General features: G+C 46.2%; 2 protein-coding genes across 2 annotated transcripts in view; both read right to left on the reverse strand.

The window, feature by feature from the left end:
• LOC122811629 (probable E3 ubiquitin-protein ligase DTX3) overlaps window positions 1-27,278 on the reverse strand; it is a 1,276,614-nt gene that overhangs the window by 1,136,067 nt on the left and 113,269 nt on the right. The window lies entirely within an intron of this gene.
• Window positions 1-27,278, reverse strand: part of PIP4K2C (phosphatidylinositol-5-phosphate 4-kinase type 2 gamma) — a 722,271-nt gene that overhangs the window by 693,728 nt on the left and 1,265 nt on the right. The window contains exon 2 of the mRNA XM_044083605.1: window positions 6,467-6,613. Within this exon, the coding sequence (XP_043939540.1) occupies window positions 6,467-6,613 (147 nt within the window). The remainder of the gene's footprint in view (window positions 1-6,466; window positions 6,614-27,278) is intronic.

Consider the following 27,278-nt stretch of genomic DNA (forward strand, 5'->3'; position numbering starts at 1 on the left):
TCCTTACCATAACGTTCCATGTGGAGTGTTCATCTCGCCTTGGTTATTACACATGGGTTCGGAGCCGATCCTCGGCTCCGTGCCGGCCGACTGCAAGCTCTGCATCGAGAAGAAGCTCGAGGACATCTAATACCCACAATCCCCCTCTGCCTTTACCTCAGATCTAGTTTGCAAGCAAACCAGACACAAGCACGCACACATGCCAACTATATACATAAACGTACATATATACAAACATACCAAGGGTATGATAGTAACACTAGTACTGCAACAGCAGAAGGAGAATACTCCAGACCAGGCACCAAATCGAACGTTCTTCCTAAGGGTGGGAAGGGTGGGAGTGTAATAACCAAGGCGAGATGAACACTCCACATGGAACGTTATGGTAAGGACATAACTTCTTTATGTGAGAGTGTTCAATCTCGCCTTTGTTCTTACACATGGGTAGCGTCCCTAGCTCCATGATCCTGAGGAACTCAAGGGAGAACGTTCTTGAGCACAGTGGAACCACAGGTTGCCCTATCCCTAGAAACCCTGTCCACTTTGTAATGAGAGATAAATGTATGTGGTTTAGCCCAAGTAGCAGCCGCTGAAATAGTGTCTAGTGGTAAGCGAGCTGCGTGAGCCAAAGATGTAGAAACTGATCTGGTGGAATGTCCTTTGGGTTTTGCTGATAATGTTTGGTCAGAGGTTTCATAAACATATGTGATACAGTCAGTTAGCCATTTAGAAAGAGTTCGTTTCGTAACTGCAAGACCTTTTCTGCTGTCAGCAAAAGCTACAAATAGTTGATCAGATTTCCTGTGATCTTTTGTTCTATCCAAATAAAATCTGAGTTGTCTATGGACGTCCAGGTTGTGCAACATATACTCCAATTTATTAGAGTGGTTCTTAAAGAAGGTGGGTAATTCAATGGACTGATTAATATTACTAACAGAACAAACTTTGGGGAGAAAGGATGGATTAGTGCGTAGGGATACTCTGTCAGAATGAAATATTAAATAAGGATGTTTGACCGAAAGGGCCTGAAGCTCAGACACTCGTCTAGCAGATGTAATGGCCACTAGAAATAAAGTTTTCCATGACAAAAATTTCAATGTGCAACTTGAAGCTGGTTCAAAGGGTGGCAACATCAATTTAGAGAGCAACAGGTTTAAATTCCACGGTGATGTCGGACTTCTGACTGGTGGTCTGATATGAAAAGAACCTTTTAAAAGGCTTTACAAAGTCTGTGAGCCATAATAGGCACCACATTCCGCTACATGATAGTTAGAGATCGCAGCTAACTGTACTGTTAAAGTAGCCCGGGAAGCTCCTTCATGAAATAGTTCAGTCAAGAACTCTAAAACCTTGTTTAACGGAGCTCTAACAGGGTCCAAATGATGTGACTCCGCCCAAAAGACAAAGCGTTTCCACTTACTGGTGTAAGTCTTTGTAGTGGAAACTTTATGAGAAGCTACTAAGATATCTTGAACCGCCAATGTAAGGGGAACCGACCTGGCTAAAAGGAAGGAGCAGCCAAGCTGCTAGATGGAGAGATTCTAGAGATGGGTGAGGAACTCCTGACGAGTGAGTCAGTAGATCTGGCTCTGGGTTCAGCATCCAAGGTCCCCGAATGCGGTGATGCAATAGAAAGGGGAACCATATTTGACGAGGCCAGAACGGGGCAATGAGAATAATCGTCCTCTGAAGGTTGTTGGCTTTCTGTAGAAACTTTGCAATGAGGGGAAATGGAGGAAAAACATATAGGAGACCGGGGCCAATCGTGCACCAGCGTCCCTGGGGACTTCCCTGGAGGGGTAATAGGGCAAAGTAGCTCCTGCATTTGGCGTTCATTGGAGGCAAACAGATCGCAGGTAGGCTGGCCCCATTTGCGAAAAATCCTTCTCGCGACTGACTGTTTGAGGGACCACTCGTGAGGCAATAGTATTGCCCTGCTCAGCCTGTCGGCTATGACGTTGGATGACCCGGGATGTGCGTTGCGATCAGAAAGCGACCGGTGGACTCTGCCCATTGCCAAATTCTCATGGCCTCTCTGCATAGTTGGTAAGACCTGGTTCCCCCTTGCTTGTTTATGTACCAGACTACGGACATGTTGTCTGTTTGAACTGCAATGGTCCCTGGAGGAAGAAGGGGAGCAAAGTGTTGCAACGCCAAAAACACTGCCCTCAACTCCAGAACATTGATATGCAGATTGTACTCCAGATTGGTCCATTCGCCTTGGACTGTCTGTCCCTGAAAGATGCCCCCCCACCCTATCAGGGAAGCGTCCGTGGTTATCGTCGCTGACGGTGCGGGTAGCACAAATGGTCTTCCGGAGGATAGGTTGCAAGTCTGTAACCACCACATTAGGTGTGATTTGCATGTTTTCGTTATCAATATTTCGTGAGTCAGTGGAAGTTGTTGGAATGACCATTGTGCAAACAGAAGCCATTGTAGCACTCATGTGCAGTCTTCCCAATGGTATCGCAATGAAAGAAGCTGCCATGAGACCCAAGACTTTCAGAACAATTTTTGCCGGTGACTTCCTGGACGACAGCAGAAGGGAAATGTTGATTTGAAGTGCTACTATTCTTTCTGTAGGAAGTTTTAGAACTAAATGATGCGTATCTAATTCCGCTCCTATGAATAAGATATGCTGTGATGGCTGTAGCAAAGATTTTTCGAAATTTACTGAAATTCCAAGGTGTGTACAAAGTTGTAGGGTGTAATCCCTGGCTTGTATCAGTTGACACCTGGTGGTGGCAGACAGGAGCCAGTCGTCCAGATACGGAAACACTTGGAATCCTAGGCGCCTCAGATGAGACGCTACCACTGCCATGCATTTGGTGAAGACTCTGGGGGCTGTAGTCAGACCAAAGGGCAGGGCTCGAAACTGATAGTGACTGGCTCCCAGCCGGGCGCAAATGATCCCTGGACGCCCTGGCCATTTTGATGTGGTAGTATGCGTCCTTCAGATCTACTGAGCACATCCAGTCGTCCTTCCGTAAGAATGGAAGGATCGATTGAAGCGTGACCATTTGGAACTTTTCCTTCTTGACAAAGGTGTTGAGATGGCTTAGGTCCAGAATCGGCCTCCAGTCCCCTGTTTTCTTTGGAACTAAAAGAACCTTGAGTAAGTTCCGAATCCTATTTGGTCCGCTGGGACTGGTTGGATGACTCTTTTTTCTAGCAGCTTTGAAATTTCTGTAGCTGCTGGGTCTCGCAGATGGGGTGGTACATCTGGGAGTTTTCTCTTTGGAATGGGTGTGGATAGAAAAGGGATTTTGTAACCTCTGGTAACAATGCTTTTTACCCAATTGTCTGAAGAAAGGTTTTGCCAGGCCTGAGGGTATAAAGCTAAGCGACCCCCGACTGCCTCCAGAGCAGGACAGTCGGGCCTCCTCTCAGGAGTGCTGAAAAGGTTTGCCAGGGAGGTTATCCCTGTGACCTTGGTTCTGCGGATCCCCTCTGCCGCCAGGGGCGCATCTTCCACCTCTGCCCCCCTCTGCCTCTAGCGGGGCATCACCCTGTGTGTTTGGGAAAGATCCTTGGGGTTTTCGAAACCACATTTTCCCACCACGTTGCCCTTTGGGGTATGGTCTGGAAGGGGTGGAAAAACGGACTCCGACAGCAGACAGAGTCTTTCCCTCCTGTTCACACCGGGTAAGGGTCGCCTTTACTTTAGGGCCAAAGAGTGTGGCTCCATCAAATGGGGCGTTAGTAAAGGAAGACTTGAAGGCTTCCATAAGCGAACATAAGCGCATCCAGGATTGCCTACGAAGAGCAATCGCTGAAGCCGCTGCCCTACTCGATCCTTGACTGCGTGGGATATCAGCCTCATGGACGAGTTTACAATGGATGTAAGGGTGTTGAGATGCGCTGTAACTTTCTCTGAAACAGCAGCATCTGTAGTACCCTGGAGGGTATCTCCCAACTCTTTGACTAGATCCCTCTGTAAGCGTGTAAAATGAGTCAAATAGTTCAGGGAGCATAGAAAGCCGCTGAACTGAAAATGCGCTTCCCGTATCTGTCCATGGTCCTAGAATCTTTGTTAGGCGGATGGACAGATGAGGAAGACTCCGACATCTCCTTTTTCGTGGCGCTGCCACCACCATGGCGTCTACTGGAACTCCTTTGGTGAGGTAAGCCTTGTCCTGTGGTGCCGTAATGTACTTATTTGGCTTCCTAGGGACTGGTTCCACCGTGTCAGGTGTCTCCACGCCCTTGAGCAATCAACTCCATTAACTCATCGAAGGCGGAGTGACCCAGGAGGAGGAAGGCGAGCACCAAATGCCTTCAGCAAAACTGACTCATCCTCAGAAGGGGAGGGCTTGCCAGTCACCTCTCTGTTTTAGGATCTCCAAGATGTCAGAAAAGAGACATCTTCTGAAGGTGACTTAGGGGACCCTTCTGACTCATCTAAGTCAGTATCAGATGTCAAGGATTCTTGTGGAGAATCCAAGTGTCTCCTCTTACACAATCTTTTCCTAGGGACTTCTTCGTGGGGAGCATCCGAAGAAGCCTCCGAGGAAGAGGGGGCACCCTCCAGGGGTGGCTGAGACACTGGTGCCCGACGCTTGGACGTGGCCGTGGGTGCAGAGGAGGATAACGGTCCTTTGTGGGGAGGAGAAGCTGTTCCTGCTGATGTGGTTGTCTGGGTAGACAACACCTTCCTCATGAGGTCGAAGGCCCCCGGGTCCCGAGTCGAGGTGTCTCCCGGTTCCGAAGAAATGGGAAGAATCCCCGAAACAGGAATCGAAGGCACCGACCCCGAGGACGGAACAGAGTCGATCCGCGCCGAGGCCCCGAGAGGGAGCGTCGGAACCGAAACATCGGTCCGACTTTCGGTCCCGGAACCAAGGATGGATCTTCGGCCCCGAGACTCCAGTACTGGATCGGATGGAGTCGAGGTGAACGGTGCCGACCGAGAAAAAGACGGTTCTGGTACCAAGGGCTCCACAATCATCAGTTCAGCTTCTTCCGGCTCCGAAGACTGGACAGGTCTCGGAGGAGGAACAGATGGAGATAGTGGCAGGCCTTCAAGTCTCGACATCAACTGAGAGGAGACCGATAATAAGCTTGGATAGGGCCGTATGCTCCATCAATTTCTGCACCACACGGTCCACATCGGTGTCGGAAAGGGGCCTGGAAGAACGAGTCGAAGGGATTGAAGACGGAGCCGACCTCAGCAGAGTCGGTGGAGGGAGCTCCGTCACCGGTTCCAAGACTCGAGGCTCGGAAACTGCCAACAGTTGACCACTCGGCCCCGAAGTCTGTGGAACCGGTGATCTAACTTTACCCGAAGAGCTCGGAGCCGATGACTTGGGCTCCGACGTCTTCGATTCCCTCGAGGATTTGGATGCCTGGTCTGAAGCATCCAGAGCCTCCTGGAAAGAAGGTTTCAACAAACCTCTGTCCATCAGTTTCCTGCGCCTATCTGTCATGACCCTCCCACTAAAAGAGTGACAAATAGAACAGTCCTCTTGTAAGTGGAGAGGGCCAAGGCAGTAGACACAGGAACTGTGGTTGTCCGTGACCGACATCTTTTGGCCACACTGGCAACGTTTGAAACCAGATTTCATTTTCTCAGACATAATGAAGTAATAGAAAAAACAGTCAAGTCCAGTAACAGTCAAATCCAGGAAAAACAGTCAAATCCGGTAGATATGTAAGTCCGTTTGTCACCAAGTAGGGGTGGTAGGCCCCGAAAAACTCTATACCAGTTATATAGTTAAATTAAGTTAAACTAAGTTAACGGTGCCGAGAATTTCTCTCTCTACTCACACACCATACACTAACTACAATAACTAGTGATCTTAAACAAGTTCTTTTGAAAATTTAACCAAAAGAGTTAAAATCTTATCTGAAAACCCTCGAGCTAGCCTCCAGCGATGCGAATGCAGCAGCGGCAAACTAGATCTGAGGTAAAGGCAGAGGGGGATTGTGGGTATTAGATGTCCTCGAGCTTCTTCTCGATGCAGAGCTTGCAGTCGGCCGGCACGGAGCCGAGGATCGGCTCCGAACCCATGTGTAAGAACAAAGGCGAGATTGAACACTCTCACATCACTGTTTCACAATGTCTTGGAAGTCAAGTGTTTAACAAACACACACACAGGATCTTTTCTTTACCCAACCTGCAAACACAAATGAACACTAAAGACAATTGCTTTTCTTTGTCATTTCAGCTCATGACATTTTATAACTTTAATTACAAATAAAATAATAAATACAAAGTAACAAAACAGCAATTCCATGTTAGTAACATCCTTGCACATCCAATGTGTTCTCTCACCTAAAATCGACAAATTTTTAACACATTTGTTGCAATTCCAAATGTATCCACACTTGCGCATTTACCACTAACATCTCATGCCATAAGACTAAACTTTACAATGATCCATGGTTTTAACTGTCATTACTGGTTTTGAATCTAAGAAAAATTAAATGCCCCAAGTAAAGCGCAACAAAAAGTTAAACTTCTTACCTTTAAGTCATACTTTGTATGAACAACAAGACGGTGGCTGAACAAATTTCTCATGACTAACACATATGTATCTTCCCCATCAACTGTGAGACGATACATTCCCAGGAACTGAGGAAGCAATGAGTTACCATGGCACTTCACTATATACTGAAATTAAGAAAAATAAGCAATTACAATAACCACTAACCAGAAATGCAGAATTAAAAAAAAAAACTGACAAAAACAATGTCAAGGCCCCTCCCCCTAAATAAGATGACCTCAAAAGAGCCCCAAGAGTTTTGGGAACACTTCCCAATCTGTGTCAGTATAATCCATTTGCAGGGCATGTTTAACAACCAACTTACAGAAAGAATTAAGAAAATCTACAACTTTAAAAATTTATTTCAGAGCTTATAAATGCTTAAATATCACCTTTTTGATACAGAGCTGATGCAACTCTTTGTACTACAAAATAGGAACTACATTTTTACTTGACTTATAAACACAAAAGTTTGCAGTACAACAGATCCTAACAAAAGAAAGCTATGTGATCTAATTATTTAGTGGTGAATGTGTGCTCTGCCAATAAACAATTTCAAGTGTCACATCCAAGCTGTTGAACAAAAAGAAGGCACAGTGATTTCAAAACACATCTCTTACTACCATCCCCTCAAGGAAGGGAAGGCTGCATCATCCCTAACAGGATCACGTGGGGTAATTAATGCAGCTTGAAATGCTCATACCATATTGGACAGTGGTCAGATTCTTACGGAGAGATTCCCACAGCAATGTAATATGGGGATAAAAGTAAAGACAAATCTCATTTTTGAGTGGACTATGCTCTTTCTGCAGAAATAGCTACTTCCACTATTACGTGACAAGTCATAAACATCAGAATTCAAGTCGGACTTCCACAGTAGCAAATGTTAATATGGGAGAGAGACCTCAGTGTTTTAATTAGATATATTTTGTTTCCTCATCTCCTGGTCTTATCTGTCATCTTGCAAAGTAGCCATTACTGCCCTCATTTATTCTCAATTTATACCTTCTTACTAATTGAGACAAAGAATAGTTGTGCAAAATGTTAACATCACCATAGATGTCCTTCTCTTCCATATTGCAGTATTCTGATTGTGGCATCCTCTGCCTCAGGTGACCTGAATGTCTGCCCCTATGCAAAAGCTTAAGCCTGGTTGCTGCTAGTGCATGGGACATCACATGCAGGGCCATAAACCAGGGGCCTTAAATGAGACGTCGGCATGCACAGACCTCAGAACTGACTGCCCAGTCGGACAATAGTCTAAGTAGTGCCAAATGATATTCTCTAGACAGGTTAAATGTAATGAAGGGGGATAGGTGGGAGGGAAGGAATACTGCAACATGGAAGAGAAGGACATCTATGGTTATGGTAAGATTTTACACAACTATTCTATGTCCTACTCCCATGTTGCAGCATTCTGACTGTGGCAGAGTACCACAGCTCAAGGAGGAGGAAGGGTAGTGGAAGAAGTTGCAGTTTCAAGGAATCCCTGCAAGACTGCCCTTGCAAATCCTGCTCTGGCTCTGGAGATATGGTCCAATTTGTAATGTTTGTTGGAGGTATGCACAGAGGACCATGAGACTGCCTCAAGAATGGTAGTTGTGTCCAGGCCCTTGAGGAAATCCCCAGAGGAATCTACAGCTCTTGTATAGTGTGCAGTGACCCCACGAAGCAATTGTTTCCTGTGGTAGGAGTAGCAGAAGGTGATAGTTTTCCTTATCCAGCACGACATAGTTTACTTGGACACCGCCTTACCCAGGGATCTGGGATGGAAGGACACAAAAAGCTGATAGGACTTTGATATTTTGAGTTTTGTCCAAATAGAACCTTAGTTGCCTGTGGACAAAGGGGGTGAAGTATTCTCTCACTGTCACTCTTTGATGAAGGAAAGGTGGTGGGTAAGTGGAGAAACTGACTCAGCAACACCTCATTGACCACTTTGGGCATGAAGGAAGGATTGGTGCGCAGGGTCACCCTATCTTTGTGGAAGGTAGTGTAGGGTGGAGATGCCATTAGTGCTTGTAATTCTGAAACCTTCCTGGCTGAGGTAAGGGCTACTAGTAGGACAGTTTTCCATGTGCACATCTGCAGAGAAACAGAGCCAGCTAGCTCAAAGGGAGCAACAGTTAGTTTTTCTAGTACATAGTTTAGGACCCAAGGTGGAGGAATACGTTTCTTTGGTGGCTTAATGTGGAGAACCCCTTTTAAAACTAGTTTGACATCCAATCTGGAAAGTACAAGTGGGTCCATAGATAAGCAGGCAGAAATGGCGGACAAGTGGACCTTCACTGATGAATATGAAAGGTCTGATTTTATGTGCTCACACACACAGGCTAGGACTAGAGGAACATCTACTTGGAAGGGGTCCCTAGGTCTTTGGAGACACCATTTGGAGAACCTTTTCCATTTGGAAACATAGGACCTCCTGGTATTGGGTTTCCTGGCCTCCTGCAGGATAGATAGCATGTCCTCAGTGTAGCAGTGTCTGAAGGGGATCAAATGTTTATCACCCAAAGGGTCAAGCAGAAAATCTCTAGGTGTGGGTGAAACAGAGATCCCTTCTGTTGTGTGTGCAGCTCCACCTTGTGAGGCAACTTGTGGTGATTGCCAATGCAAGAGACTGAAGAAGGGGGAACCTGTGCAGTCATACAGGAATTTCCTTCCAAGATATGGTGAAGGCGACCACTCTCCAAGCTTGTGGGGAGGGATCCTTGGTATAGAAAAGTTGTAATAGTCTATTCTGGGGGGAGACAAATAGATCTATATGAGGTGTGCCCCACTGGTGGACAATATCTAAGACATCTCTGTGCAACATCCATTCATGATGCAGAGAGAATGATCTAATGAGGACATCCGCCTGATGGTTTTCCTGGGATGGAGTACAAATTGCCTGCAGAGGTATGTTCTGAGAGGTTAATTCCCATAAATGCATTGCTAGCCTGCACAGCAGGTAAGACCTGGTCCCCCCATGTGTTGATGTACCACATCACAGTTGTGTTGTCTGAAGATTTGCAGGGTCTGGGTTGCATGAAAGGGAAAAAGGCCTGCAGAGCTAGGTGGACTGCAGGCATCTCCTTTATGTTGATGTACTTTTTCTGGAGGGAGGGCTTGCAGCTTGAGGCCGTTCATAGTTGCAGTGAGGCCTAGATTGGAGGCATCTGTGTGCATGCACTGTATTGGTACAGGGGTTTGCAGGGGTAGGCCGGGGTTTATTTGCATCTGCTGGATCCACCACCTCAGTTCTATTTTCAGGCTTGGCAGTAATTTACCTGAAAGTCTGGGTGGGGTGGCTGTGTTGTGACCAGACATTATTCAGGTACCACTGGAACCTCATGTGCAGCCTGGCCAAGAGCAGCTTAGGAATTGTGGCTGCCATGAGACCTGGGAAGCACATGAAGTTACTGGCAAACAGGTGGTTGACTTGGAGGAGGTCCTGGAAGTGGCTGACTAGGGAGGAGACCTTGTCCTGAGGAAGGCTTTCATCAAGTCCGTCCTGATTTTGCAGCGTAGGAAAATTTTGCCCAGAGCTGGAGAGTGTGATGATTTTGCAAGGTTGAGGGTGAATCCCAAACTCTGGGGAAGGGACATGGAGAAGAGAAGATGATCTTTGAGGGCAACTTCCCCTTCTGCTAGAATGAGGAGGTTTTCTAAGTAGGGGTAAATTTGAATGCCCTTTGTTCTGCTATAAGCTATTGCTGGGGCTAGGCATTTTGTGAAGACTCTTGGTGCAGTGGATAAACCAAAGGGCAAGGCAGTGAACTGAAAGTGTGAGGAGGGTCCAGCAAAGTGCAGTCACTTCCTGTGGTTTGGGTGGATAGGTATGTGGAGGTATGCCTCATTCAGATCCACAGTGACCATGAAAGTTTTGGGTGGCAGTAGTGGAAGCAAGTTTTGAAGAGATCGCATTCTGAAGGAAGGGATCTTCGGAAAGAGGTTTAGAAAGGATACATCTAGGATGGGCCTCCAAGAGATGTCCTTTTTTGGCACCAGGAATAACCTGGAGTAAAACCCTCTTCCTTCTTGCCCTGGGGGAATTGTTTCTATGGTCCCTTGGGTGAGAAAGTCTTGGATAACCTGCGGAATTAGGTGAAGTTGGTTCTTTGGTGGGAAGGGGATGCCTAGTGGTATGGTTTTTCCAGCCATGACATGAAGTATCCTTTTTTCACTACTGCCAGGCCCCAGTGGTCTGTAGTGACCTTTTTCCAGAGGGGAAGACCGTGAGAAGGCGGGATGAGAAAGGAAGGTGGCTGAGGCAGTCACACGTTGTTCCTGTCTTGAAAGGGCTGTCTACTGGAAGGCTGAAAAAGGATTGCCCTAGGGGAGGGAACCTTCCTGAACCCTTTCCTGTGTCTGGAAGAGGAGGAGGAGGTTGGAGCAGGGGTTCTCCTGTCAAAGGAAGTTTTGGCTGGGTATTTCTGTAAATTTTGGCTGCTGGAGAGATCAGGGAGTGCTTTAAGTCCTGGAGCGCCTTACTTTTTTCTTATAGGCTTTTAAAAAGTTCAGCTGACCGTTTGCCAAACAGGAATTTGTTATCCAGAGGCACATCCAGAATTTTGGTTTTAAAATCTTCAGTTGGGGGCTGTAGGCTAAGCCAGGAGCATCTGCACAGAACAGAAGCTGACGCTGTAGATCTTGCAAAAGCCTCAGCTGCATCTTAGCTGCACTTTAGAGTGTCCGGAGACCCGAGATGCCAGGGACAGCTTAGATGCTACCAGAGACTTGCTGGGGAGTCAAGCAAGGAGGAGAGTAAGGAGGAGGCCTGTGAAACCAAATCTAGGGCATATTTGACCATGTGCGTCTGGTAATTGACTGTCCTGAAGGCTAATGGGGAAGAGGTAAACATCTTTTCCCCCAGCATGTCTATGACCTTGCTGTCCTTGTCTGATGGTAAGAGGGAGGAAGAAGGTATAAGTCTGGACTGCTTGTCAGGGCCAGGGGGGGGGGGGGTTTATACGGAAATTGTGCTCATCAGGGACCTTATCAAAGTGGTGCGGTCACTTGGGAGCTGATGGTTGTAATTCTGGAGCCTTAGAAGCGGATGTAAAGGCATCCAGGTAGGCTGGAATCACAGGAGGGATAGCCGAGGGGGAGGGTGAGTCCACGTGTAGCAACTCAAAATACCTTTTTTGGACTTCTGTCATTTGAGCAACATCCCACTTGAAGTATTCCCTTATTTTAGTGATAGTTTTCCCAAAGGTAATTTCCTCGGGGGGGGGGGGGGTGAGTCTCCCTCTAGGGACTCCTAATCTAGGGAGCAGTATTCCAAAGGGCAAGTTATTTGAGAGGAGTAGGTGACTGACTCATCGGAAGAGGAATCTTATTCCTGGGTGTGGGTAGGATGGATGGAAACAGCTGAGGTTTGGCCTGGGGCTGAGGACAGACTATGTGGCAGCTGTGGATGCTGAAGGCCTAAGAGCCATAAAGGCCTGCAGCAAGGACTGGGAGAAGGCATGCCAGTTTGGTGCCATAAAGGCCTGCAGCAAGGACTGGGAGAAGGCGTGCCAGTTTGGTGCCATAAAGGCCTGCAGCAAGGACTGGGAAAAGGCGCGCCAGTTTGGTTGCTCCTTAGAGGAAGGAGACAAGTGTTTAGTCTTTTGTTTCCTCTTCAGGGGAGTTGATTTTGCAGATATGGAGGGCCTAGTTTCAGGGATGTAGCCTAAGGGTGAGGTTTTGGATTCCTGGACTGCAGAAGGGCATCTGGTGGAGCCTCGTTCCCCCTCAACCCCGGTCGTAGCAGACGTCGGAATAACCTTCAAGGATGTGCCTACCGGTACTTCGAAAGCGGCTTCCTCAAGGGTAGTTGCTGAAGATGCCAGTTCCAGCGGACATCCCGCAACCCCTAAACTGGTGGTTGGCGGGGTGTCCGATGACGGAGGGATAAGAGTGGCAGGCCTTGAAACTTTGGCCTTTTTAAGCAGCTTAGTCTTGATGGCTGACTCCGGATCCATCCGCAAGAGTAATCGTTTTAACCTCTGGTTCTCGAGGTACAGATTTAGGGCTGCCAGATAACTACGGAGAGTTTTTGGTACGAAAGACTGGCAGATGCTACAGCTGGTGTGGTCGTGTTCCCAGCCTAAACAGAATACATAATGTTCGTGGGTATCTTTGTAAGGGACTTCATGTCTGCACCTATATTTCCCCTTCCTAGCGGACATTGGTTAAGAAATCAAGCAACAACCTAAGCTCAAGCAAAAAAAAGTTATCTACTCACCATAACATTCCATGCGAGTTGTCCATCTCGCCTTCATTCTGTACTTGTGGGTTCGGAACTGATCCTGTGTTCAGACTCTGCAGTTTAATAAAGCTCGAGGTCTCCAACTAGCTCGTGGCTTACTCCCTATCCCATGATGCTCTAGGGCATCCCTCAGATCTGGTTTGCTGGTATAATAATAATAATAATAATGTATGCATCTATAAAATTTTATTAATCTATAAGCCAAGAAGAAAGGTCAGAGAATATTAGACGCTAAATAGTAACCTCTCAATCCTCCAGGAGCTACAAAGGCTGGGAGTAGTAGGGTGGGATGCAAGAATGAAAGCGAAATGGACAGCTCACATGGAACATTATGGTGAGTACATAACTTTTTTATGTGAAGTTGTCCTATCTCGCCTCCATTCTGTACTTGTGGGACAGCGTCCCTAGAACCATCTTAGTTGGGTGGCTCATGGGAGAACATTCTTCAGAACAGTGGACCTAAAGGAGGCCCTGTCCTTGGAGGCCCAATCCACTTTGCAATGAATGATAAAGGTATGAGGCGTTGCCCATGTAGCTGCCACACAAATGGTACCAACTGGCACGAAAGGCAGAAGAGGTTGAAATAGCCCTGGTAGAATGACCTCGTATTTTGTTTGGAAGTTATTTGTTCACTGTCTGATAGGTGAATGAGATACAGTCCGACAACCATCTGGATAGTGTTTTTTTTTTTTTTTTACTACTGAAGCACCTTCCTTGGAGTCTGAAAAGAATACAAACTGACCAGTCTTCCTAACGTCCTTTGTTCTGTGTAAATAAAAACATAATTGTCTATGCACATCAAGTTGGTGTAACATGTATTCTGCCTTATTGCCATACTTGGGGAAAAAGACTGGTAATTCTATGGACTGATTTAAGTTTGATTCTGAGCATACCTTTGGTAGAAATGATGGATTTGTGCGAAGTGAGACCCCGTCATTGTGAAACAGCATGTATGGAGATTTGATAGATAATGGTTTTAATTCCAAAATGCTCCTAGCTGAAGTGATAGCAACCAAGAAAATGGTCTTCCAGGTTAAGAATTTCAAGTCAAATGAAGATGCAGGTTCAAAGGGGGAAGAATTATATGGGATAAAAAAATATATAGGTTCTATGGAGGAAGAGGTGGTTTAATGGGTGACCTTAGATTAGTACCTCTTAAGAAAGCCTTACAAAGTCTGTGGGACATACCACTTGGTCCTCCTCTTCCAAAATGAAAATTAGAGATTGCTGCTAGCTGTACTCGAATGGTAGCTGCAGCTGCTCCTTCATTAAGGAGTTTTGCTAAAAATTCCAGTATCAAAAATATAGATGCAGAGAAAGGATCAATGTGATTTTTTTAGACCCAGGAGGAAAATCTTTTCCATTTGCTGAGATATAATCTTCTCGTAGCTTTGTGAGAAGAAATGGGGATATGTTGTACTGAGGTTGATAGGTTTGGTAGCTTGGCTATGTTTGGAATTGGAGCAACTAAGGTGTCAACTTGAGGGTTTGAAGAGATGGGAGGAGCATTCCCGATGGATGGGTCAGAAGATCCTGCACTGGGTCCAGAATCCAAGTCTCCTCTTGCAGATGAGGCCATAAGAAGGGGAACTAAATTTGACAAGGCCAGTAAGGAGCTATAAGAATTAAGATCCTTCCCAATGCACTGGCTTTCTGAAGAAAGCTGGGTATCAATGGAAAAGGAAGGAAGGCACAGAGGAGACCCAGGACCAATAGTGTAACAGTGCATCCCTTGGGGATTCCCCCAGAGGTGGGATTAGGGCAAGGTAGCTGCTGCATTTGGCAAAAAGATCACAGCAAGGCTGGCCCCATTTCTGGAAAAATCACTTACGCTAGGTCTTGAGGGACCACTCGTGAGGCATCAGTATTGTTCTGCTGAGTTTGCCTGCTATCACACTGGATTTCCCTGGGATACGTGTTGCTATCAAAGCGTTGGGAGGAGGTTTGCCCACTGCCATACTGTCAGGGCCTCTCAACAAAGGGGGTAAAGATCTGGTTCTTCCTTGTTTGTTTTTGTATCATACCACTAACGTATTATCTATTTGGATTGCAATCGTTCCTAGTGGAAGAGAGTCTTGAAATGCCTGCAATGCAAGAAGCACTACACTGATCTCTAGGACAATGACGTGTAAGTGGGCCTTGTGATCTTGCCAAGTGTCTTGGACTGTTCTTCCCTGATAATGCCCCCCCCCCCCAATCTAGGAAGCATCCTTGGTCACTGTGGCAAGCAGTTGTGGAAGAACAAAAGGTTGACCTAAAGTCACTTGGTCGGAGTAAAGCCACCAAAGAAGGTCTCCTTTGCAAGATTGTCAATATAATCTGGTGCGACATCGGAAGTTCCTGCATGGACTACTGAGTGAACAGCAGCCACTGTAGAATTCTCATGTGCAGCCGCACTAGGGGAATTACATTCATTGCTGCTGCCATGGTGCCTAGTACGTTTAGAACTGCCCTTGCTTGAGTCTTCCTTTTGAAAAGAAGGTCTAGAACCTGTACTCAAAGGGCCTGCACTCTCTCTGGTGGAAGCTTTACCATCGTTGTTGTAGTGTCCAATTTTGTGCCTATAAAAACAATATGCTGAGATGGCAATAAGGCAGATTTTAGTAGTTTATTGTGATCCCTAGCCAATAAAGTGTCAGGGTGGTGTCTCTTGCTTCTATTAGTAGATGCTTGGTGGTGGAGGTTAGGAGCCATTTTTCTAGATATGGAAACAACCAGAATCCTAAACGTCTCAGGTGAGACGTGACTACTTGCCATACATTTGGTAAACACTCTGGGGGCTGTAGTGAGACCAAAGGGCAGACTTCGAAACTGGCAGTGTCTGGGTCCCATCCGAAAGTGCAGATGACTCCTGGATGGCCTGTCCATTTTTATATGGTAGTACGCATCCTGGAGGTCTACAGAGCACATTCAATTGTTTTTTTCCCTGAAAGGGAAGTATCAACTGCAGTGTTACCATCCGGAACTGTCTTTTTTTTTTTTTCCCCAGTACGAGTCTCCAGTCCCCTGTTTTCTTCAGAACTAAAAAGAGCCTTGAGTAAGTCCCAGATCCTATATGGTCTGTGGAGACATATTAGATGACTTTTTTTCTAGCAACTTCTGTATTTCTAGGGTTGCTCATTTCCTGTGACTGGGTGGAACATCCGGAATGTTTTTTTATGCATGGGGCAGGAATAGAAAAGGGTATGGGGTAACCTCTTGATATGTTGCTTTGTAGCCACTTGTCTTTTGTTATTTTTAGCCAGGCATTTGTGTACAAAGATAACGGACTCCCGACTGCCTCCAGAGAGGGACAGGTGGGCCTCCTTTCAAGAGTGCTGAAAGGGCTTACCAAAGAAGGATTTTCTGTTGTGATGTCAGAAGAACTTCCGGTTTTCAGAATGACAGGAGGGTCCACGACAGAATGGTGGTGTAAGTGCTGGACCGGAGGTCACCACCAAGTGGGGAAGTGATTCTGGAGAGTACACGGAATTACCAGAGGCCCAAAATTCACACTATTTGAATCAGACTATTCTGAACAACAGAACTTGGCAACACAGCAAATTTCCCCAACAAACGAGCAAGAGCTGTACCCAAATCCACTGAGACACAAACAAATGGAGGACATCAACCTGTACAATCCAGGTACAAACGGGTTAGTTGGCATTGACTGTGGGACTGCTAGCTCTGTTGCTGTTACTAACAGTTCAGAATATAACAATGATTTAGATAATGAATGTTATGTCAAACTTATCAGGCTATACTTTGAATGAATGTAAGATGCCACTTTTAAATCATGGCCTCAAATTTATACCCACGGTGATTCTGAGACTGCGTATACTTAAAAAATACATGTCTTGTCTGATACATGAACTGCATCTGATAAATTTTTTTCAGACAGAATGAGAATATAATTACTCGGGATATTAATACTTTTCAAAGTGCGTCAGATGATAGTTTTTACCCATGTCTATCTGAATTAGAGAATGATGAAGCGTTAAAAGCATATTGCGGAAATGCTCTCTTAAGGTATGCAATGTTTCAGCAAAAGAAAAATTCTCTGGAGGGGAGGCAGAGGGAATGGATTCCTCTGCATCTGAATCCTCATAGGTATTTAAGGGTATATCCTGGTAATCAGAAGGGTCAGTGTCATCAGACTCCTGGTCTGTAGAATCAGAAGGAAACTCAATTTTGTCATTTAGCAGAGGAAGGTTGGCTTCCCATAATTACAGTAATAAGGTCTTCAGCCATTTTAAGCATTTTTTTTGTGGCATGGGAGCTTGAGCATGCGCTTTGGACGTCTGTTTTCTAAGCATAGTGCAAACTCTGGGCCTGAGAAACTCGGTAGTTTTAGAAGAAAATGAAGTTGTCTGTTTAATATATCGGTAGGTCGGAATACACCCTTAGAAGCCGGTGCCTGCCCAGCGGCTCTGGACCCATCCAAGGCAGACATCCGCAGGTTCCTTATTCAAAGCATCATCTCACTGCATACCAAACTCCGAATGGGTCTCAGCAGAGGCCTGCGAATCTGTAGAAGCGGGCATCAGGGGCTGCAAAGGCACCTCCCTGAGTACCGGCAGACCAGCAACTAGCTTAACGGAAGCGTCGTCGGCAGTTTTCGACCTATGCGGTCTGTCTCTGTCTTTGCGCTTTTTCAGAAGATCGGTAGTCGATAGCTTATCAAAGCCATTTCAGAATACGGAGAATGAGAGCAAAAGAATTTAGCTACAAAAATAGCCAAACGATGAATGGTTCGGGCATTAAACAAGGCAAAAAACCGACAGCGAGGGACGTCACGGTCTGGGCCTAAACAGGTGACGCAGTAAGAATGAAAATCTCTATGGAGGTATTTGCTTTCCACAGGGAAGACAACTGTTAACTTTTTCTGACATCGGTTAGGGCAAGAAAAGTATCCCCAATGGATTACTTGGCTTTAGAAGACTTTTAAGTTTGAAACTCGAAAAATGAAAATTTCAGGTAGTGGCCAACCGGCACTTGCGAACTGCTTCTGCTTCAGGCTCCTTCTCAGCAAAAAAGACTGATGTAATGGCATCGGCTGCATGTTTTATACCCCCGACGACCTGACGTCATGGAAGAGGTGACAGCATTAGACGCAGAAATCCCAAGATTCTGGTATTCAGGCCGACTGAGGGCTACCTGCAGGCAGATAACCCAAGTGTGATGACTGCAACAGTGAAACACTAAGAACATCAACAGATTTTCATTACTGCTTGATGGTCTATAGATGGGTAAAATGGGTACCTTTTTGGATATTTCTTTAGAAGGGGACAGAGCGGAAAAGTTATTAGTAATGTATATAGAAAATTTGAAAATGGAGTTCATTTTCTAGATGCCCAAAGCTGACCCCCCCCCCCCCAGTCTTTTGAAATCTCTGCCCTGTGGTGAACTTCTTGGGGTAAAGAAGTTATGTCACAACAGTAACAAGTTGGATAGTGAAATCATTTAAACAGCTGAAATATTTGTAGATAGGTTACTGTAGAGTTGTTGTTTATGCCTCACTGAATAAAGTGGGAAAGAACACAATAGTTATGTAGAAAGGAAAAATCAAGAAGTTAAAAATTTTACCATATACACTGAAGAAAATTTTAGAAAAGTACCTATGATCTTTTATCGAAAGAGATAAAGATGATACATTATTGGGGGTTTCTATTAAGGTTCAAAGAACTCTAAGATATACTATTTAAGGTTCCTTTGTTTTCATATCGTAAGGGTAGGAGTCTCAAAGACATTTTAGTACATGCTGGATTTTCTTCACCAAACTGCAGAATAACTAGAAAGCGTAACTTAGTAGGTACATATATGTGTGTATATATATATATATATATATATATATATATATATATATATATATATATATATATATATATGTATCAGCAGGACATTTGAAATTAATGGATTCATAGGTTGGTACTAGGCTATTGATCCTAGGGCCTATACAAGCCTAGCCAAACAATTCCCCGGATATTTCTTCCCATAATATTTACTTCCCTGGACCCCTGTCGTGCACGGCGACTGATGTGCTCCCCGGGGTGAATTTCCTATCTCCCATCCAATCGTCGAGGTTCCTTTTGAAGAGGGCCAAGGAGGCACTCTGCTTGACATGTATGGGCAGTCTATTCCAAAGCATTGGGAGTCTCTGGGTCAGGAATCTATCCCTCCAGCATGTTTTGTTTATTGTGATGACAAGGTTTAGATCCCTGGAACGTGTGGCTCTGAGGGATTGGGACTTCTTTAAGTAGAGCATGTCCAACAGCTCAGGGTTTGACATGGTCTTGTATGTTAAGCAGACATCTCCTCTGAGAAGACGATATGCCACAGAGTATAGCTGCAGATTTTTTTAAATAGTGAGCATAGGGCATCTGCTTTAGGCCTGTGATTCTTTTAGTGAGTTAATGGAGTGAGTTTTAAAGCAAATGATACGTTCTCTTGTAACACAGAAGATGTTATTTATGCACCAAGGTGTCCTTGTGGAATGTTTTATGTGGGTGAGAGCAAGAGGGCTTTCAAGCTTAGGATTTAAGCACACATTAGAGATCAAACATGGTAGACTTGAAAGCCCTCTTGGTGAACACTTTAAAGAACATCACCATGGGAACCCAGAGGTACAATTTTAGAACATATACCTGTTAGTAGGTTTAATACTGATAAAGAAAAAATTATTATACAAAGAAACCCTGTTTATATTGAAGTATAGTACACTAACCCCTGGTGGAATCAATGCTGAGTGGAATTGGAAGGCTTTACTTTAAATTGTTTAATGGCTAATCATTCAATTAGCCTTGGTATTTAAATGCATTTTAGAGTAGGTTTTGTATTTTCCTTTGAAGGCTATTGCAGAGACACAAGAGGTTTTTATTAAAACTACTTGCTGGATTTGGTGTTTGGATCCTGGTCTTTTCTTTGTTTTATACGGATTCTCTGTTCTGGTTCTGCGAACCCCCTTTGCTGCGTGGCTGGCATCTTCCATTATTGTTTCTCCTCTGCCACTGGGGGAAGGGGATTTTTGAAACCACATTTTCCCTCTCTTTTGACCTTTAGGGTAAGGTATAGAAGGTGTGGAAAAACAGACTCTGATGGCACAGAGAAAGTTTCTCCTTCCTGCTCACACATGGTTAGATGATCCGTCGAAGGGGGGGGGGGTTAACAAAGGAGGACTTGAAGGGTTCTGCGAAGTTACACAAGCACATCCAGGAATCTCTCTCAAGGGCAATTCCTGAACCCATTGCCCTGCTTGCTCCATCGGCTGCTTAAGACACGAGCCTCATGGATGAGCTTACTACTGAATTTAAGGTGGAGAGCTGGGAGGACACTATCTGATACCCTCGTGGCTACTGAACCCTGGAGAGCATCTCCAAGCTTCTTCAGGAGATTTTTCTGTAACCTGGTGAAATGTGTAAGATAATTCAGGGACCAGAGTGTAAAGGTCGCTTAAGAGAATATGCACTTTCCATATCTGTCCATCATACGAGACTCTCTGTTTACGGGATGGACAAAAGTGGATGTCTCCGACAACTCCTCCTTAGTGGCCACCACCACCACCACAGCATCTACTGGGACACTTTTATTAAGGAATGTTTTGTCTTCAGGAGACGTAATAAATTTTTGTCCTCCAGGAAACAAGCTCCCATACCTTCCAACAAACTAGATCCATAAGTTCATCGAAAAGCGGAGACACCCAAGTGGTGGAAGGGTGAGATCCAAAAGCCTTCAGGTAGACAGACTCCTCATCAGAAGGGGTGATGGGCTTCCAGCCGCCTCTCTGCTTAAGGAATTCTAGGATGTCACACTCAAAAGGTTTTGTCAGCGCTTACTTCTTCCTCATACTCCAATGACATGTGGGGTGCTGCAGGGTTCTATTCTGGGTCCATTGACATTTACAATGTATACACTGCTATAAGGAAACATTTACAGAACAGGTTTAATTTTACATTTTTCTGCTGATGACACTCAACTTTCTAGTACCCTCCCTTCCTCAAGAGCTTATGGTGGACCTGTATAAGCTTGCAACATACTTCCACTTCATCTACAAGAGTATGATTGACATAGAGCTGAAACTCAACATCAGAAAAGCAGTTACAGTGGCCATTCATGCCAACATTAATTTTTTTCTTCTGATCCACTTCTGCACCCAGATACCATCTGCAGTGGTGACAAACAATAAGTTATCTACTCACCATAACATTTGATGTATGTAGTCCATTGCGCCTCACATTCTTACCCGTGGGTTGGGAGCAGAATATTGGCTCAGACACTGCCGATTTTACTAGCTCAAAGTCTCTCATTGGCTGGGCTAAGAGGGTATCCCATGGTGCACTGCTCCATATCCCCAGATCTAGTTTGCTGCAAAAACATTTGTACTCCATACACACCTCACATCCATATAAACAATAAACTAATCAAAGGGACTCTGCAGGTGACAACCTAACCTCCAAATCCTCCAGGCAGGGGGAAGGTGGGAGGGCAAGTAAGAATGTGAGGTGAGCTAGACTACATACATCGAATGTTATGGTGAGTAAATAACTTCTTCATGTTATGTAGTCCTATCTCGCCTACATTCTTACCCATGGGACAGCGTCCCTAGCACCTACTTTCTGGGTGGCTCATAGAAAAATACTCCTGAGAACTGTGGAGCCAAAGGAAGACCTGCCCCTGTAGACCACGTCCAATTTGTAATGAGAAACAAAGGTGTGGGGAGAAGCCCAAGTAGCTGCAGCACATATATCATCCATTGACAATCTAGTTTGATAGGTTGTGGATGTAGAAACAGCCGGAGTAGAATGTACCTTGACTGGAAATGGCACGTTTTTACCTCCTGCCGGATAGATGAAAGAGATGCAACTGGCTATCCATCTAGACAGCGTGACCTTGGATACCAGAGAACCCAATCGGTTTTCCGAAAAGGAGACAAACAGTTGGTCAGATTTCTGGATATCTTTTGTCCGGTGTAGACAGAAGCTTAACTGTCTATATGTACATCCAATTGGTGAAATCTAAATTCTGCCTTGTTAGAAAAGTGGGGGAAGAAGACAGGCAGCTGAATGGACTGATTCATGTTAGACACAAAAGCCACTTTAAGAAGGAACGAGGGGTTTGGTCTAAGAGAGACCCTATCTTTATGGAAGATTAAATATGGGGGTTTGATGGAGACGGCTTGAATTTCCGAAACCCTCCTCGCTGAAGTGACTGCTGTTAAGAATGCGGTTTTCCATGTCAAGAATTTTAATTCACAGGTAGCTGCAAGCTCAAATGGTGGTAGAGTAAGGGCTTGAAGAACAAAATTGAGATCCGGGACGAAGCAACAGAGTACCTTTAAGGAATGCTTTGCATAGTCTGCATGCCATGAGACTAGGTTCATTCGCTACGTGGAAATTAGATATCGCCGCCAGCTGAACTTTGATTGTGGCTGATGCAGACCCCTGGTAGAACAACACAGACAAGAACTCCAGAACTGAATCTATTGGAGCTGTGTAAGGATTGATGCCTCTAGTATGAGTCCAGATAGAAAACCTTTTCCATTTGCTAGAATAAATCTTTCTAGTGGATGGCTTATGAGAGGACGATAACATATGGACCACTTCTGGTGAAAAATTATGACGTCTGACTAGCGAAGGAAGTGGAGTAGCCAGGCTGTCAACCGGAGGGTCATCAGAGAGGGGTGGAACTGTCCCGACATGTGTGTCAGTAAATCTGGTTGAGGGTCCAGAATCCAAGGAGTGTCCACAATGTATGGTTGAAGAAAGGGGAACCAGACTTGACGAGGCCAGTGTGGGGCAATCAGAATCATTGTGCTTCCCAAGGATTGCACTTTCTGAATCACCCTTGACAGCAGGGGAAACGGAGGGAAAGCATAGAGCAGACCGGAGGGCCAATCATGAACCAGAGCATCCCTGGGTGATTCCCGCTGTGGGGGGATGAGCATGAAGTAGTTGCTGCATTTCGCATTGAGAGGGCAGGCGAAAAAGTCGCAGCAAGGCTGACCCCATCTGCTGAAAATCCGCTCTGTAACCAGGCGATGCAGGGACCACTCGTAAGGCATAAGGATCGCTCTGCTTAGCCTGTCCGCTATTACGCTGGACTTCCCCGGAATGTGCATTGCCACCAGAAACCATTGGGAAGCTATTGCCCAATGCCACACTCGCATAGCCTCTCTGCATAGAGGGTAAGACCGGGTTCCCCCTTGCTTGATGAAATACCACACTACTGACATGTTGTCTGAGTGTATCACAATAGTCCCTAGAAAAAGAACTTTCTTAAGTGCCTGCAATGGAAGAAGCACTGCTCTCATCTCCAGGACGTTTATATGCAAATGTATCTCGTGTTCCTGCCATGTGCCTTGGACTGTCCTGCTGAGATAATGCTCCCCCCACCCCATCTGGGAGGCGTCCGTGGTCACCGTGGCAACAGGGACGGGTGGAACGAAGGGCTTTCCCCCATTCAAATTGCTGGTGCACAGCCACCAATGGAGGTCCTGCTTGCACCTGTCTGTGAGTAAGATGGGATGAGATAGTGGGAGTCTTTGGAGAGACCACTGGACAAAGAGGAGCCATTGAAGAAGTCTCATGTGTAATCTCGCTAGAGGGACCAACATGATAGTTGCTGCCATGGTCCCTAGGAGTTGTAGAACCAGTCTTGCCTTCGCTTGTCTCAGGGGCATCAGCATGTGTATTTGTTGTTGTAATACTGTGATCCTTTCTTGTGGTAAGAATGCTCACATTCGAATAGTGTCTAAATCTGCTCCTATAAAGGTGACACACTGTGAGGGCAATAAGGCAGATTTTTCTCAGTTTATTGTTATGCCCAACTGGTGACATAGACTGATGGTAGCGTCCTTGGTCTGAACTAGTTGATGCCTGGTGGGGGCGGTAAGGAGCCAGTCATCCGGGTACGGAAATACCTGGAATCCCTGACGTCTCAGGTGAGCAGTCACCACTGCCATACATTTGGTGAACACCCTGGGGGCTGTGGTGAGACCAAAGGGCAGGGCCTGAAACTGGAAGTGACTGGCTCCCAGCCAGAAGCGTAGGTGACTCCTGGATGCTCTGTCCATTTTGACATGGTAGTAAGCATCCTTGAGATCGATGGAGCACATCCATACCTCCTCTCCCAAAAATGGGAGAATCGATTGTAGTGTGACCATACGGAACTTGGACTTGTGTACGTAATTGAGTTGACTGAGATCTAGTATGGGTCTCAGGTCCCCTGTTCTTTTCGGCACCAAAAAGAATCTTGAGTAAGTCCCTAATCCGATTTGGTCTGAGGGGACTCGTTGGATGGCTTCTTTTTCTAGCAGCTGCGAGACCTCCGAGGCTGCTTGATCCCTTTGACTGGGTGGAACGTCTGGGATTTTTCTGATTGGCGGGGGTACTGAAGAAAATGGAATGAGGTAACCTCTGGAAATTATCCTTAATACCCATCGGTCCTGGGTAATGCTCTCCCAGGCTTCCGGATATAAGGAAATTCGACCCCCGACTGGCTCCGGATAAGCACAGTCGGGCACACCCTCAGGAATGAGAGTGGAGAGCCACGGAACGAATCGCGGTCTCCCGAATTGCGGGGGCCCCCTCTGCCTCTGGGGCGATGTCTCATGGAATAACCCCCCCTCCCCTGCCTCTGGAGAGGGGTTCACCTTGTGCGGCAGGAAAAAACCTCTGATTTCTTGAACCACACCCCCCCCCCACTAGGCCTTGGGATAAGGCCTAGAAGGAAGGGAAAAACTGACCCCTACGACAGACAGGGTCTTTCCCTCTGGCTCGCACCTGGTGAGGGTGTCTCACTTTCATCCCAAACAAGGAGGAACCGTCAAATGGGGCATCAGAGAAGGAAGACTTGAAGGCCTCCACAAAGTGACACGGGCGCAGCCAGGCTTGCCTTCTAAGTGCGGCCCCTGAGCTTGCTGCCCTACTCGCTCCATCGGCTGCATACGAAATGAGCCGCATGGACGAGGTAGGGATGGAGTTGAGGGTAGAAACCTGGGCGTTAACTGTCTGAGCCACCGCCTCAGGTATGTTACCCGCAAGAGCATCTCCTAACGCTTTGAGGAGATCTCTCTGGAGCGAGTGAAGAGAGACAGATAATTCAGCGACCGAAGAGTGAAGGTTGCTGAAGATAGGGTACGCTTCCCATACCGGTCCCTGGTCCTAGACTCCTTGTTAAGAGGATGGACGGATGAAGAAGACTCTGCAACTTCCTTCTGGGTGGCTGCCGCCACCACCATGGCATCTACAGGGACTCCTTTTGACAGAAACTCTTTGCCTTGGAGGGCGGACAGAAATTTATTGGGACGCCTGGGCACGGGCTCCACGGAATTGGAGTTTTCCCACACTCTTCGACAAATGAGGTCAAGAAGTTCGAAGGGTGGAGACACCCAGGAGGTGGAGGGTTGAGTGCCAAAAGCCTTAAGGAATACTGACTCCTCCTCAGAAGGAGGCTTTGGAAGGCCAGTCTCCTCTGTTTCAGTACCTCCAGGATATCAGAGAAGGAAACATCATCACAGGAAGACTTGGAGGACCCTTCCGATTCCTCGAGGTCAGTATCGGAGGTGAGAGACTCATCCTGGGATTCTTGTGTGCTTCCTCTTGCACGAGACTCCTCAGGCACGGACTCTGGGAGACCCTCAGAAAGGTGGGGACCGCTTGTGGGGGTATCCTTAGGGCCTGGAGTTCTACTGTCCATGGATAGCAGAGTGTCAGAAGCTCTCGCCGGGGTGGCAAGGGGACGGAATGACTGACCCAGGTGATGTAGCTGACGATCTGGCCAGCGCGCTCTGCATGGCCTCGAAGGTCAGTCCCCCCTAAGTCCGAGGACCGACCAGCCTTCGAGGCCACGACCGGGAGCGAGGTCCCACGAGCCAATGCACCGAGTGGGAGACTATGAACAGACAGATGTCCCGAAGTATCCCCCTTGGGCCCAACCGAAGAGACCCGGGTCTCGAACCCTGTGGACGGAACCGACATGGTCGGAGCAGAGGTCGGCACTGATAGACCCAGAGGGGGCATAGCAGCCGGTGCAGAAACATCACTCGGAGCAGAGCATACCGGCTCCGATGACAAGGATGTGTTCGGAGGAGGAATCATCGAAACGGTCATAGGAACCGGCTCCGGAGCAGAGTGGGTCAGAGCCGAAAACAATTTAGCCAACACCGGCAACTGCAGGAGCCTCTGCACCACCCTATCAACATCCAAATCAGAAAGCCTGGATGATTTGAAGGAGAGCGATGGTGATTGGGATCTCTTGTCAGGTGAACCATGCCTTACACTGGGCGACCGGCTCCGAATGGGTTCAAGAATAATAGGAGCCAACGCCGATTCAGTTAACACTGATACCTCCCCCCCTGCGGCCCCAAGGACAGTGGAGCCGAGGAGGTAGAATCCAAAACAGTAATCTTCTCAGGAGGCTCCGAAGTGGCAGATGGAGCCTGAGACCTTTTCTTAGCCTTGGAAGCTTTAGATTTTAACTGAGGACTAGAAGCAGAGTCTACAGCTTCCTCAAATGATGGTTTTAGAAGTCCCTTTAAAATTAATTTATTTTTCCTTTCCTGGAGCACCCTAGGACTGAATGCGTGGCAAAAGCTACACAACTCCTGTAAATGGATGGGTCCAAGGCAGTAAACACACCCATAGTGTCCATCCGTGATGGACATCTTATATCCACACTTGGAACATTTTTTAAAGCCAGAAGGCTTATGCTCCTTCTGATCCTTAGACATCTTATAACTAGCGCCAAGCGAAACCACCTAGACACAACTTACCAAAAGGGCGGGAATAACACACAAATTAGAAACAGCAGAAAAACTCCACTAGATACACTTTAAGAACCTCTAACTGAAATGGTTCTTCTAGGGAACACACAGACAAACACAATCACGCCAAAAAGTTTAACAGAGGGGAGGACTTGGTCCTCTAACTAAAACGGGCTTAGCCCGCTGGAACAGTTAGGGATACCAAAAACACAACTATCACACTCAAACACAGCAACAAGAAATAGCTATCAAAATAGCTTTTGAGTATGAAATATCAAATTTTTCCAAGAGAAATAGCAAAAAGAAGGTACTTAGCCACAGCCAAGCGAGACCACGTCCGAGCTACACAAGCGGCAAACGAGATCTGGGGATATGGAGCAGTGCACCATGGGATACCCTCTTAGCCCAGCCAATGAGAGACTTTGAGCTAATAAAATCAGCCGAGTCGGAGCCGATATTCGGCTCCGAACCCAAGTGTAAGAATGTAGGTGAGATAGGACTACATAACATCTAAAATTCATGTCAAAAAAGCATAATGGAAGTGGGATATTTGATGATCAACTTACCCTCAGGAAAAATCCTCATGTTGCCCTCTGAGGAATATCTCCCTAATTAAGCACCTAATTCCACCAAATGACTTGCCTTCGGTTTTGCATTCTTTGGTTTCCTCATGGCCTGACTTAACACACTCTATCTGGAACTGCCAGACATCGAGTTTAACTAATTACAACTGTTGTAGAACTCTTCAGCTCGGTTACCTACTAGGACATCTAGACCCCATCAAATTATGTTAATCCTTTGAAGTTTGCACTTGTCTATT

Source organism: Protopterus annectens, chromosome 9.part0 (assembly GCF_019279795.1).
Source record: "Protopterus annectens isolate FY-2018-M chromosome 9.part0, PAN1.0, whole genome shotgun sequence".
Lineage (NCBI taxonomy): Eukaryota > Metazoa > Chordata > Ceratodontiformes > Protopteridae > Protopterus > Protopterus annectens.